At 42.9% G+C, this 15,178-nt stretch overlaps 1 protein-coding gene and 1 pseudogene across 1 annotated transcript in view; one reads left to right on the top strand and one right to left on the bottom strand.

Annotated features, from left to right (window-relative positions):
- DDI2 (DDI proteasomal shuttling factor 2) overlaps positions 1-15,178 on the bottom strand; it is a 31,416-nt gene that overhangs the window by 4,652 nt on the left and 11,586 nt on the right. Inside the window, exons 4-7 of the mRNA XM_006748937.3 lie at positions 13,661-13,787; positions 9,795-9,922; positions 6,229-6,357; positions 668-771 (exon numbers count right to left, since the gene is read on the bottom strand). Coding sequence (XP_006749000.1) covers positions 668-771; positions 6,229-6,357; positions 9,795-9,922; positions 13,661-13,787 — 488 coding nt within the window. The remainder of the gene's footprint in view (positions 1-667; positions 772-6,228; positions 6,358-9,794; positions 9,923-13,660; positions 13,788-15,178) is intronic.
- LOC102728701 (ubiquitin-ribosomal protein eL40 fusion protein pseudogene) lies at positions 10,015-10,435 on the top strand (annotated as a pseudogene).

Below are 15,178 nucleotides of genomic sequence, written 5' to 3'. Positions count from 1 at the left end.
AGCCTGGTGATGGGTATTGAGGAGGGCACGTTCTGCATGGAGCACTGGGTGTTATGCACAAACAATGAATCATGGAACACTACATCTAAAACTAATGATGTAATGTATGGGGATTAACATACCAATTAAAAAATAAAAAAATAAAATAGAAAAAAAAATCACCATCATGATGGCACCTGGGTGGTTCAGTCAGTTAAGTGTTTGACTCTTGACTTCGGCTCAGGTCATGATCTCAGAGCTGTGAGATCAAGCCCTAAGTCGGGCTCTTTGCTGGGTATGGAGTCTGCTTAAGATTCTCTCTCCCCTTCTCCCTTTGCCCCTCCCCCACCTCTCAAAAAAAAAAATTACCATCATGTGTTGTTGAGATCCCGCAAGCCCGTCAAAAATTACCTGAGTTCCCATCAAAAACTAAAAATAACACAAGAGAACAAAGTTGCCCATTATAATCTCAAACAGATGGCAAGATTTAAAAGATTCAGAGAGATTTCACAAGAAGAAATTCTATTTCTACGGATACATAATTTCAAACCATGCATGATGACATCCTCAATTCAGGACCTTTCCAGGTTGGAGAAGCCACAGTACACACAACCAAGGGAGACGATGCGCTAATAACCGTGTAACACACAAAATGCCAATGCAAAAGGTAAGTGAAGCTCTTAACTACCTGATGCCGCTTCAGCATGTCCAGTCCCAGAAGCATGTCCATGGGCTGTTCCTCAAGTATAGAGAAAGAACACGCCAGGAAATCTCCTTCAATCTGAACCTGAGCTAAAGCACATTAAGAGAAGAGATTATGGATTTTTATTTTAATCTGTACTTTTTATTTATTTATTTTTTGAGATTACTGATTTTTGCTTCAAAAGCCTCACACAAGCTTTGGAAATATATCTATCATTCTGTGCCTTGCTTCCTATAATCAGTCAAAGCCAGGGCAAAGCATGAAACAGGTGAGTTAAGTATGAAAATCCAGTAAGCCCAATGATCGGTTTGAAAGCCAATGAAGGCACCAGCTTGTAAAGTGGATAGACTGGAACGACACTACCCAGAATACCCAGCTAGATGCATGGTACCATCGGGACACATGTTCAGCTGGTAAGGAAAGCTGGCCCTAAGTTCCTCCAATATTAACCACTTGCTTCCTACACGCTTACAAAAGGCTTTCTAAAAGAGAAATAAAATCTGTACATTAAGTTAGCCTCCAAAAAGTAAACTGTTTATTATTGCCTGTCATAATCAAGTTTCTATTTGCGAAAGCCGAGACAAACCAATGCCTGTGTTTGCCTGGAGCCTCCTGCTTTGCCTCTTTCCTTAATTAGTCCTCTTACTTTATATATATATATATATATATAATAATAACTTTATATATATATATATATATAATATATAATATATTAAAATTACTTTGTTGGGACACCTGGGTGGCTCAGTTGTTGAGCGTCTGCCTTCGGCTCAGGTTGTGATCCCAGGGTCCTGGGACCAAGTCCCACATTGGGGTCCCTGCTCAGCGGGGAGCCTGCTTCTCCCTCTCCCACTCCCCCTGCTTGTGTTCCCTCTCTCGCTGTCTCTGTCAAATAAAAAAAAAATCTTTAACAAATAAAAAAAATAAAAATTACTTTGTTATTAAGTATATCTTTTTTTTAAAAGATTTTATTTATTGTTGAGAGAGAGCATGAATGCACTGCGGTGGGGAGGGTGCAGAGGAAGAAGCAGGCTCCTCTCTGAGCAGGGAGCCCAACTCGGGACTCGATCCCAGCACCCTGGGATCACGACCCGAGCCGAAGGCAGACTCTCAACTGACTGAGCCACCCACGCGCCCTGTTCTTAAGTTTATCTTACAAACAGAAGAGTATATGAAATGTGTACAGTATAAAGCCTAATAGAACAAACACCGATGCATTTATTTCCCAGGTTAGAAAACACAAAGCACAGAAATCCCCTATACATTCTACTGATCATAACTTAGTGACTTCTCCAATCTTCCCTACTATCCTGGTTTTTGTGTTCATCATTTCCAGCTTTTTAAATAATCCTTACCAGTTCTGTATGATTTCTAAGCGGCATTACTGTTTAACTTTGTGTTTTTGAACTACCACTTGCTTCTTTACCCAAGAAGTATTTTGAGATCTATCCCTGTACATGGGACTCTGCTTCTTTCACTTTAAATCACCCCTTAGAGTACTGTAATGTCTAATATACCACAACTGATTTATCGATTCTATTGCTCCGGGACTTTCTGGGTCACTTTCAGTTTTCTGCTGTCATAAGCAATGCTACCCTGAATATTCTGGTACTTGTCTCCTGGTGTGTATTCAGTTTCTCTAACGGTGTGTATACATATATATATATGATATATATATATCATAGTAAATGGAATAGTAAGTGGAATCAGAGTTCTAGGGAATATTAGGCTCAACTCTGCTGGGTGATGCTGAATTTTCTAAAATGTTTCTAGCAGTGTATAAAATTTCCACTGCTCCACATTCTCACCAACACTTGGTTTTATCAGATTTAAAATCTTGCTAATCTGGCAAGTAATTTTACAAATTTTCATATATTTAACCATCTGGGTTTCCCGTTCAATAGTGCCTGGGGGCATCTGGGCAGCTCAGCCGGTTAAACATCTGACTTCAACTCAGGTCACGATCCCAGGATCCTGGGATCGAGCCTCACATCAGGCTCCCTGTTCAGTAGGGAGTCTGCTTCTCCCTCTGCCCCTCTGCCCCTCCCCTCTGCTCCTGCTCATTCTCTAATTTAAAAAAAAAAAAAAATAGTGCTTGTTCAGTCGTTTCTGTAATTTTTTTTTTTTTTTTAAGCAGGCTCCATGCCTAGTGTGGAGCCCAAAGCAGGGCCTGAACTCACGACCCTGAGATAAGACCTGAGCTGAGATCAAGAGTTGGACCCTTAACTGAGCCACCCAGGTGCCCCTATACTGTCTTTTCTCCTGAGTTGGAAGACAGACAACACACACAGAATGTACATATTCTGAATCTGAATCCTTTATTAGTCATATGTGTTACAAAAATTCTTTCCTACTTTGCATTTGTTCACTTTCTTTATGTCTTTTGATAAAAAGTTCTTAATCTTAATGTGGCCAAATTTGTCAAATAATTTCCTTCTTAACTTTTTAAGGAACCCCTTCCCCATGCAAGATATTCTCCTATATTTTCTTCTAAAAGCTCTGACTTTGCCTTTCACATCAAGGTCTTTCATCAACCCTGAACTGACATTTGTGTGTGATGTAAGACAGGGTCCAATCTCCAATTCATTTTTTCCACATGGACACCCAGCTGTCCTAGCACCGTTTCCTGAAAACTTCCCTCTGCTCTGTAAGATTTCCCCTCTCATTTATCAAGGTCCACATAAGCATGGGTCTGTTTCTGTTCTAGTTCTTTGGTCTTGACATCTAGAAGGGGAAGTTATTCCAGAGTATCTTGCCTATTCCTACAATAAATGGCCCATGTAAAATTTTAAGTTAGCACATTAGGTCTCACAAAAAAAAGAAACCTACTAGCATCTTCAGGGTTTTACAATGATTCTACTGTTGATGAAGAATGTGGGAGAATTACCACCTTCGACATCCTGAGGCTTCTTATCCATGACATAGCTCCCCTTTACTTAGATTTCCCTTATAATCGTAAGGTTTTCTTCCTGCCTATCATAGCCAAAGCTGCAAATGCTACAGCTTGCCCAGCCACAAGGAAGGACACAAGAGACTGGTACTTACTTTACTTCCTCCTATCATCTTCCTACTTTAAACCACAGAAATTCTGAGAATTCAGACTCTGAAGCAACCATTGTGTGATAGTTCAGGCCCACGTATGTAGGGAAGTATATGTGAGGAAGGTATTTAAACTATTCTTAGTCTATACAAACCGACAAAAGAAAACACAGAGACTCTAATAGACAAATATATTACAAAAGAAAGAGAAAAATGGGTAGAAACTATCACTGGCAATAAAAGAAACTTACAGTAAAAAAACAAACCCTTTTTTAATCTGTACATTAAGGGAGTAAAAACTAATAACACTTGATTGCATAAAGACCTCAAGATGAATACTGATTCAGTGCTGGGAAAGCTGCTTTGGTACAAGTTAGAAATACATCAAGAGCTTTTAAGTATTCATAACCTTTGATTCAGTAGCTTCACTTACAGGAATTCTGACTAAAAAAAATTAAAATGTGCATAAAACTACACAAAAATCCACTGCCATATTACAATAAAATATTGGGGGGAAATTTTATCCTAAAAGTTGACCATTAAACCCATACAAGAGAATGCTATGCATCTGAATGCTGCTTATGAAATACCTAGTAACACTAGAGAAATATTATATTATTTTTTCATAAAACAAGAGTATAAAATTCTATACATTATATGACCACTTTTTTACAAGAATAAAACGCATGGAAAAAAAGGCCAGAAGGAGATTAAGTGGGACTTGGTGGTTAAGTCTCACTCAAAAGGATTTAAAGTATTAAGAAAAAGAACAATTTTGGTTAGAGATGAGGGACTGAACACATGTATTTATCTCCATTTACTCCTAAAAAATTCGTAATAAAAGTCTGTTTAAGGTACAAATCACTAAGGACAAAAATAATGGAAGAAACAACTGAAACACAATTTTGGAACAGAAAGCAGAGGACAGTAAGGAAAACCAGGAAGCAAGCCAGTTCACATGTCAGAACTCCCCAGAGGCTGATGAACAAGGACCTGTGCAAACAGGGGTAGAGGTGGGTCCAAAGCAGGAAGACTGGGTGAAGGTCTCTGTAGGAGGCACAGTTAGATCTTGGGGTTCCCTCTGGCCCTGCTCAGTCACGTGACTTCTTCCCTTCACCCCCACAGTAGACCAGAGGTTTATTTTCTCAAAAGGGTATTCTCAAAAGGGTAAAACAGAGATGGGCACGGAGGAAGACAGAGATACAACAAGCACATAACTGAAACCCAGGGGGATGAAGTTCAAGTTTACTGAGCATCTAGCCCTTTTCTCCCTTCCAACTTCCAGATCACCCACAATTGCCATGGCTGCCCACCCAAGTAATCTTCCAAATAGCCTTTTGGTGTCCCGGTCTTCAATATGAGCAGATGCCAAGGGTCACCAGACATCTGGCAAAGCCATCTAACACAAACATCAAATAAATGCAAAACATAATAGAAAGGTTGGGAGGCAAAGTTGAGGAAATCTGCCAAACAAATAACATACCCAGGACACATGAAAAGAGAGAAACAGGAAAGAAAGAAAACTAGAAGACAAGTCCAGGATAGGAGATTATCCCACCTGAGCAACAGACATGGTTGGGGGGGGGGGGGAGTGAAAGGTACCCAGTGCAGTGGATGAAGACAGATCTATACCTGAGTACATCACTGTGCAATTCCAAAACACTGAGGTCAAAGAAAATTCTACAAGCTTCAGAAATGGAAAAGAACTCTTTCACATAAAGGGTCAAGAATCGGGACAGCAGCCAGCTTCCCTACAGAAACACTGACTAAAACTGTGGAAAACAGATTAGCCACACTGGTAGAATATAGGGGAAAAAGACAAGTTCTGATTCTTAAGGACTCAGTTTCCTCCCTTACACTTCTTCTCAGGAAGCTACTGGAAGGTGTACTCTACGGCCGAGGAGCCAAATTACAAAGAGTGAGACGGGATGCACATAATCCCATCTACCACCAAGGGGAAAGGAGCCTTTGAGACCCAGGCAAGGGAGATTCTAAACAGCAGCTGTTCGGCGGCTCTGAAACACCCATCCAGTCTCTAGAAGACTCTTCAACAGGATGAAATGCATAAAGAAGATTTACACAACTAGGTAAGTGTTTGGGGACTGAGTAACACATAGAATCCCAAATGACCAAAACAAAACAATTATTACGAGAAAAACAATACCAGACACAAAAGGAAAAGCAATCATTTTCAATTAGATGGCTCAGCTCTCAACAGTATTTTACGTATCAGTAATAGCACAATACGTGTGTTATTTTGAAATATGGAGGTAAGCACCAAAAGAAATGAGCTAAAATAGTTGAAAGGGACCTCTAAGGGGCAGGAACAGAGAAGTACACAGCGACTGATTTTTCGTAACCAGCTAAAACATGTACATGTATAATTCAGACACAACAGAGGATTTAAAATTCCTGGCGATTAGGCTTGCTGGATCAGATACACCTATGCAAAATAAATTTTTAAGAATCTACTACTCTGAAAAGACTCCCGCGGTGCCTTTGCTCACCTAGATGTACCCTTCCAATAATCTTCTGGGTGCCCACTCCTTTGGCGATCCCTGCCCACCGACGGTCCACCAGCCTCATTATATTACACCTTTCTGCACAAGCTTGGCTCATAATAGTCATCTGGGCACCTAGAAGCGGAGGGAAACATCAGATAATAAAAACAAAGTCCACGTTTGTGCTAAGATTAAAAATGCAGCCTGAGAACAGGGCAGAGAGCAAGTTCACCCCCAGGCTTTTGTCTGTGTAAAATTATTCATACCTAGCTTAATCTAGCCCTTAGTTGTTCCTGCCACACTTAATTCAACTTTCAGTTACACACTGGAATCTGAAACGCAGTGTAGAAACCTAACAGGGAGTGAAAGAATATTTTGTTTAAATGTAATAATTGGAAGACATTTTCAAACTTTACCGACAGAAAGCAAAACTACCTGGAGAGGACTTTCAGAAAGTCAAACCATATCTACAGATGGAAATGCTAAGTTAAGCACTACTTTACAGTCAGATCCATCTTCACCAAGTACCTCTAAACATCTTATCAGATTATTTTTATTTCAAACTTTGGGACACTATAATTTACTAGGTAAAACCTGCAGTCTCTCAAATAAATACGAGCTGAACTCCCCCTCTCTGCGCCAACAATCACACTCTGGCAAAGAGGGCAGTTAGGGTCTTTTCTTGCGTGTATTCACCCACGCAGCCGAAGCAGGCCCGTGCAGGAGACAGACACATCTCTGTTTTCCTCTATGGTCCTAATCTCTCCCAAGACTCTAGTCTACACGTCCGTGTGCTCGACATTTCCATCTCCAAGCCAACAGGTATTAAACCCTTTCTCTCCCAAGTAATTCTCACTTTGGATTTCTCTCCTTAGCAATGAAGTTACTTTCTTGCAACACAAACTTCGTACTTGTGACTCCTTGTCTTTTAGCCTTCTCCCCACTCTCAAACTGTGCTCCAACCCTGTGAGTAAGTTTTATGCAATTTCTATTTCTGACCTTCCTTCTTCTAACTATAGCAATCAGCCCAGCTCACACCCTATTCCCCTCGCTGGTGGACAATTTCTCTGGTTTCCAAACCACTCTGTGGAGGTATAATTTAAAGCAAGGGAATAGTTCTGACCCTGAGGGATACAGAATTTTCCAGATCTGTCACTGTTGTCAGTCTTCCTCAAATATGATCTTCAGATCACTTACTCATCTGCTCAAAAATCCTCGATGGCTCCTCCTCTTTGTAAGATTAGCTTCAAACCACCTGCCACAGTTTCAGAGTCTACCTCATCCTGGCCAGACTGCTTCCCGCTGCTCCAGACCGGATGTCTGTGTCCCTCCAAACCTCCTTTGTTGAAACCATCACATTCCTAATGTGATTGCATTAGGAGGTGGGGCCTTCAGGGGGTGAGTAGGTCACGGAGGTGAAATCCTTGGGAATGGGACGAGCATCCTTACACAAGAGCCCCCAGACAGCTCCCTCACCCTTTCTGCCATGTGAGGACACTGAGAAGATGAATGTCTGGGACGGAGGAAGTGGGTCCTCAGCAGACACCGCACTTGCCCGCACCTTCGTCCTGGATTCCCAGCCTCCAGAACGATGAGAAATAAACCGGTGTTCATAAACCCCCCAGTCAGTGGTATTCTTTTATAGCAGCCCGAAGAGATGCATCTATCAGCCCCATACTCTGACTGTTCTAAACCCTCCACTTGGACAGGACCAAGTTGCTCCCTCTGCCTCTTACTCCCGCTGACCCTCCTGCAGAGTGCCCCCCTCCCCCGCCTTCACTTTCTCTGAACTCCACTTAGGCGGTAAGGCCCAGCTCAAACCCCGCCTCCTCCCCAGCTGATCAGCCTTGCCCAGTGATCTCCCCTCTCATTCAATTCCAACACTTCCTGTTCGTTTTACTCATTAGGCACCTTACGCTTTATGGGCACTGAAAGCTCTTGGCATTTGAGGAAGGTTAGATTCAAGAAGGCCCAGCAAAAATGAAGGAAAAGAAAATTGGAGAAGGCAATCTCTTCTCTTCCTCTCTCCCCACTCTACTCCACCAAAGCTACTTATTGTTGTAACGTAAGCGAGCCCAAGACAAGAAAGGGCTCCTTTCGCAATTCTCCTGCCTTTTCTCAAGCCTCGGCTAGAAGCCCCTTCCCCTGCCCGTGGAGGCAGGGCAGTTCAGATAACCGTTCTGTGGGGAAGCCATGCCTGAGCACCCCAGTCAGAGGGAGAATGTGGTCTCGATGGCTATCCAACATGCATCTGATTTTTGTGGTCACTGAGTTGTGGCATCAAACAGATCTGGGGCTGAATCCAAAGTCCACTACTCGTGAACTCTGTCTACCTGAAGAATGACATCACCTCTCTCAGTTTTCTCATCTACAAAATAGGGTTAATAGTTGAACACGGCTCATAGGGATAACCTGAGGATTAAGTGAAATTAAGATGATTTATATTAAGCACCTGGTGCTTGGCACAAAGTAAGGGCTCAGTAAATGTTGAGTGTTACTATTAGGGTCTCCTACATATGTATTTGTCTCTCACTCAGAGGAGCCCCATGAAGCTCCAGTTAGTGAGTTTTACTCCCAAACACTCAGCACAAGTGCCCTGCCTACAGCATTCAACGGACTTTTTTTTTTTTTTAGATTTTATTTATTTGACAGAGAGAGACACAGCCAGAGAGGGAACACAAGCAGGGAGAGTGGGAGAGGGAGAAGCAGGCTTCCTGCCAAGCAGGGAGCCCATCGTGGGGCTCAATCCCAGGACCCTGGGATCATGACCTGAGCCGAAGGCAGACGCTTAACGACTGAGCAACCCGGGCGCCCCTCAACGGACATTTTTTAAACCAAATAATCAGCAAATGTGCTTCTCCCAGGAATGTATGCATCTCAAGATACAAACACCTAATGGCAGGTGAAACCTAGCATGTGCTCAAATAATTGTGGATGACCAAATGGAGGAAAATATTCCTTGAACAGGGCCTTTTACTATTCTAGGACTCATCCTATCTTAGATGAGCTACACAGAATTCAGACATGGTGTTGTGTGTGGTCTTCCTAAAAAGCAGAGTTATTACTGCGAGGAAAGGTGCCGGCTGGCACAGGGATTATTTAAATCCTCAAGAGGGAAACTCCCTGTCTCCTGACCTGGCTGCTAAGTTCTTTAAGGGCAAGAGCCCTGATTCAATACATGCTTCGACTCCTCATAGCTCCTGGCAAAGTGATGCCTCACAGACCATGCTGAGATATTTGATCTACACTCTATACAGTTGCTTCTTACAGCTCCTTCTCCTAAACCCATTTATTCCCAAATTTCTTACAGAGGTATCCTAAAAATTCAGGATGCCAAATAAAGGAAGGTAGGAAGATAAAGGACATACTGCAAAATACAAATCCAGTTAAGAAACGATTAAGAAATAAACCTGTTACAAACAAACAAACAACAAGATTGGCAAGTGAAGTAACCCCCAGGCTTGTTAGCAGTCCAGAAGACTCCTGCCAGCTTTAGCAGGCACCAGGCTCCCCTTCTCCCTGTGTCAGGTCAGAATGTCGGGCAGATGGAGAGACTGAGCTGGAGACGTCACCTGAGTCAACAAAGGCTTTCACAGGATGTCCATTCACTTTGCAGTTAATATAAAGCATCACCACTTGACCAAAACTTTCAGGAGCCTCTTCCATAGCTATTGTCATGTTTTCCTCAATGTTCTGTTGCCTGTAACAAACCAAAACCAAGTACAGTAAAATCATTATTTCCAGGAAGGGAAATCTGTTTCAAAGTCACAATATTAAAAACAGGCTTGGCTTTCTCTTCAACAAGGCGGCTGAGCGGCAGACGCAGAGATGCCGATCTTCGCGAAGACCCTGATAGGCAAGACCATCAACCTGGAGGTTGAGCCCAGTGACACCAGTGAGAGAATGTCAAAGCCAAAATCCAAGATAAGGAGAGCGTCCCACCTGACCAGCAGTGTCTGATTTTCGTGGGCAAACCGCTGAAGGATGGCCGCACTCTCTCAGACTACAATATCCAGGAAGAGCTCACCCTGCACTTGGTGCTTTGCCTGTGGGTGGCACCATGGAGCCTTCCCTCAGCCAACTGGCCCAGAAATAAAACTGCGACAAGATCATCTGCCACCACTGCTTTGCTTGCCCACACTCCTGCGCTATCAACTGCCTTGGGAAGAAGCACGGCCACACCAACCCCCCGCACCCCAAGAAGGCCAAATAAGGCCCCTCCATCTGCTCTTCCTTTGGCCCGAGCCCCCAAGGCCTTGGAGCCTCCATGTTTTCCCTTTCACAGACTGGAGGGAAAAAACCCCAACAGAGCTGTACACCTCTTTTGCCCCTGTTACAGCAGCTGAGTCATGGAAATGGAAACCGGTCTCTTGGGCAACAGGTGAGGTAGAGATGCAGCCGGCAGAAAATCGAAAGGCATACACATGGCTTTCTCACGCCAAACAGTTCTGCTCTCTTTATGAGCTCAGATACAGGAAGATAAACCTCTGGAGAGTAAGGGTCACAACCTTATAATTCTGTAGAATGCGTGAATTTCACGAATGCTTCAATTTTAACGGGGGATTTACTGGGTATCTGGGTACATTTCCTATGCCCAGTGCCTTAGAAATAGTTGGCAAATGTAATACATGGGTGTTAACGGCCTGTGCTGTGTCTCTGCTTAACTCCCGAGACTGGGTTTTCCACCTGTGAGGGAGGTGACGACCCCTGCTGTAGTGCGGCTACGAGGCGGAGAGCATCTAGAACACGGTGATGGCAGAAGCACAGATGCTCAGCAAATGCGTGCGTCTCTCTAGTTACCGCTATCACTTAGAAAACCACGCACACACACATCACAGCTCATGTGGTCCGTCAAACCGTTCCTTCAAACATCAAACATACTCTAATTCCCACATGAGAAAAGGACATAAGAGAGGGTTCTAGCTTACTCCAACATCTCATGCCTTCATTCCCAACCTCCTTTTGAAAACCTGTGCCTCGGATAAACCTCACTGGCTACGACGCCACCACTGCGCAGTTAGCGAACACTACCGACGTTAGTGGGAACGAGGGCAGGGGCTGCGCGACGTACCTGAAGGCTGAGACACGAACGGAACAGGGCCCCAGATAAACTACAACCACAGACCGCCACCCGTTTGTGCAGACCAACTTCTACGGGAGCGCAGCTGCACGCTCACTTCTGGGCTGTCGCATTACGTATGGCCGCTCTGGTACCAGCACTGGCTTAAGCCAGCCTCGCGACAGAGACAGCGGGGCCTGCAAACCCTAAAATAGTTCCTCTCTGGCTGACCCTGCTCTAACTTGTAGTGCCTGTCCTTTTCGTAGTAATACTCTACCTCAACTGAACTCATGATTTTATCAGCCATTCTCTAATAATACATGAAACTTTTCAGGAAATCAAAGGCACACTTGTTTAATTTAGTCAGGGAAATATGCAAGCTATTATACCCCAGTGTACATATACCCTGAGTAATCACTGGTGCAGCGTACCAAATAAAACTTTAGGAGGCATCTGACAGAATTACACAGCTTTTCTCTTATGCCACATTCGTAAATTTAGAAATGAACTAAAATTAGTTGTACACTCCTGACCTTGCATTGACTGCAACCAAGATAAATTTCAGCAAAATCAGATTCTGAGATAATACCAGTCACTCTGGCTATTCTGGGCCCTATATGTCGAGAGTCTCTTGAGAGGCACAAGGTCTTCTTTTTTTAAAAGAGTGTACACATTACCCTATTTCCTTAATCTCCCCTGGCCCCCCACGGGCCACACGAATATGCCTCATCTCACTGCCACTCTGCCCGCAGGGCAGGGCAGGGTTTGGCCACGATGCCTCTCCACTCTCCCTCCCACTTCCTGGGTTGAACACGTCTATTCTTGAGAATTATGTCAGGTTCCCTTAGAGCTGCAATGGGGTCTAGTTCAGAGAACACAAATTTCTTCCTGTTTCTCTGGGTAGATTTAACTAGTGAGATGCTTTTTCAAAGATATTCATATACTAATATACTGATGCAATTAATGGGGGCACTTCATCAACAAGAACACGAATGGCTTGGGGCTGACAACCGATTCTGACATACAATTTAAATTTCCCTGATTTCAAATGTAGTTAGAGAAACAAGAAATAAAATAACCGTTATAAGGTTCCAAGCTGACTGTATAATATAATGACCAAGTTGGGCTTCATTTGAGTAACAAAAGATTATGACAACGAAGAACATAGTTCTTCTTAGTTATACAGCAGTCCCCCCTTCTCTGCAAGGGATACATCCCATGACCCCCAGGGGATGCCCGAAACCACAAAGAGTACCAAATCCTATACAATGTTTTTTCCTGTATACACAGGAAAAATGGTTTATACCTATGATAAACCATTTATCAGTGGAGCATAGTAAGATAGAAGCAACAATAATAAAATAATTATAATATTCTGTAATAAACATGTGAATGCAGTCTCTCTCAAAACATCTTATTGTACTGTACTCACCCTTCTCATGATGATGTTAGGTGATAAAATGCCTACGTAATAAGATGAAGTGAGGTGAATGACAGAGGTTTTGTGACGTGGTATTAGGCTACCACTGATCTTCTGATCTATCTGCTTCTGGACTACAGTTAACCGCAGAAAACCGAGATGGTGGATAAGGTGGGGGAAGAACTAAGGCCTTAACCATTCGCAACAAAAACTGAATGGGGTGGAGGGGGCAGCTGTTCCTTCATTCTAAGGAACTGAAGAGCATCTTGCTCATGACCAGAAATGTGGCCCAGGCTGGCCTTAGCATCACCGTACCTGCTCTGGCCCCACCTCTTAAGATTCTGATCTAGCAGATTTGGGAGTGAAGCACAAGCATCTGCATTTTTAAAGCTTCTTTTGTGATTTTAACGTAGCCCCACGTGAGAACAACAGCATCAGAGACGCTGGAGCTGGAAAAGTGTCCGGCAGGCAGTTTATCCACTGAGGCCAGGGCAAGAACTGCAGGAGGAAAACAGACCCAGGACTACAGGGTTCCATCTGTCCAGAGCTCTCTCTAATCCAATCATGCTCAAGCCCGGGTTTAATTAGGGCTCCCGCGTTATGTCTAAGGACTCAGATTCCAGTCAGTCAGCCTAACAGTCTCACCAAGCTGAGGCTTCTGCTCCGCCCCGGGGTCATCTACCTGCAGCTGCTTTGATGATGCACTGTGGGCTGGTCCTGGAGTTTTCATTCAAGTTTTAGAAGAGAAAGCCATTAAGTTAGGTTTGTAATGTTGAATCAACATGTGAGGAAAACAGAAGAGGAGAGAATGACCTAAAAGGCTGATGCTGCTCTCTCAGATACAAAACAAGGACGCTGCTTCAGAGCAGACGCCCAACTGATACCGGGTCACCTGTGTCACCTGTCATTCGGGAACTCTGGATTCTCTAAAGCTCGCTCTTTAGGTAAAGGGTCATTACCTTATATCTTCTTCTATTTTTGCCTGAGCTTCAAGATCAAAAGGGTCAGCAGAAAAGAGACGAATCCTTTCTTGCTCTCTCCGGGCTCGGTCCTGCTGCTGCTCCACCAGGACCCTAGAAAATTTCTCTACAAAAATAAGGGGGAAAGTCTTCAGTACCACTCTATTTCCATTCTTTATTAGTACTTTTCCAGATCAAATAGTTTCTCAAGATACAACTGTAAAGAGATGCAGAAAGGAACCCTAAGAATTATTTTAAGTGAGCAATTACATTTACTTGCTATTTTCTGAGGCAAGACTACGTCACCCAAATTTAGTATAAGGAAATCAAGTCTTTGCAAAAATCATTTCTTCCTGTAATCGTACTGTTTCTACCCAGAGATAACAATAGTTGGACTGAAATCAGCGGGAATGACTATCTGTGTGGCAGGTAAATGGCTGCACTACTCTCCTCCCCGGCCGCTCTTATGAACCTACTACCTAGAAATAAAACAGAGCACGACAACAGGGAATGTAGTCAATGGTATTGTAATAGCATTTGTGTGGTGACAAATGGTGCGCCTGTGGTGAGCACAGCATAAGGCACAGACTGGATGAATCACTATGTGGTACACATGGAACTAGGGTAACACTGTGTGTCAACTACAGTTCAATTAAAAAACAAAAGTCAAACAAAAAAACAGTGCACTACAACCCTGTTTCTTCTCTTCTAGTTTCATTCCCTTTATAACACCCTCTGCCTTAAGCCAGGTAAGTTAAATGCAAACTACTGTTAGCCTACCTAGCTAACGTGATGAATAATAGGGAAATGAGTAAAGAGAAAATATTGCTTGCTTTAAAATGTATGTTACAAGAATCACCTTAATTTTGCTATTTCTTAAATGGGGGTGCATATAAGTGTATAAACTTAAACATGTCATCATTGTGGTCTTTGGTGACTAGATCTGCTACATAAGAAATTAAAGACACCAAAATAATGGTCATAGGAACTATTAATACACACACCATGAATGAATCTAAAACACATTAAGTTGAGCAAAAGAAGCCTGACATCAGAGAGGACATAGTATATGATTCCATTTATGTGAAGATCAAAACCATGATTATCAGAACGGCAGTAGCCCATAACTGACTTGTTGCAGAGAATATACTGGAACTTCTGGAGTGAGAAAAATGTTCTGTATCTTGATTAGGGTGGTGGCTACATGAGTTTGCCAAAACTCAATGAACTGTATACTTAAAATCTGTGCATTTCTGTTAGGTAATTATTACCTCGATTTTAAAAATGGTCAACTGAAGAATGAGCTATTAAGTGTCTGTTATATTTTAAAATTTAATCAGTACCATTTCATAAGCCCAAGAGTAAAACTAGAGAAATTTACAGAGAAAAACTTTATTCATGAAGCTGACTAAAAATAAGCGTTCTGTTTAATATAAGAATGGCTCAAATACAGCTCCAAGCAAACTGTTGGCAACAACCCCACTCTCATTAAACTTGGGGCGGGTGAAAATAAAGGGG

This window comes from Leptonychotes weddellii, chromosome 4, assembly GCF_054177405.1.
Source record: "Leptonychotes weddellii isolate Sample4059 chromosome 4, ASM5417740v2, whole genome shotgun sequence".
Taxonomy (NCBI): domain Eukaryota; kingdom Metazoa; phylum Chordata; class Mammalia; order Carnivora; family Phocidae; genus Leptonychotes; species Leptonychotes weddellii.
Note: the sequence above shows the minus strand (reverse complement) of the source record. Positions and strands in the feature narration are given on the sequence as shown.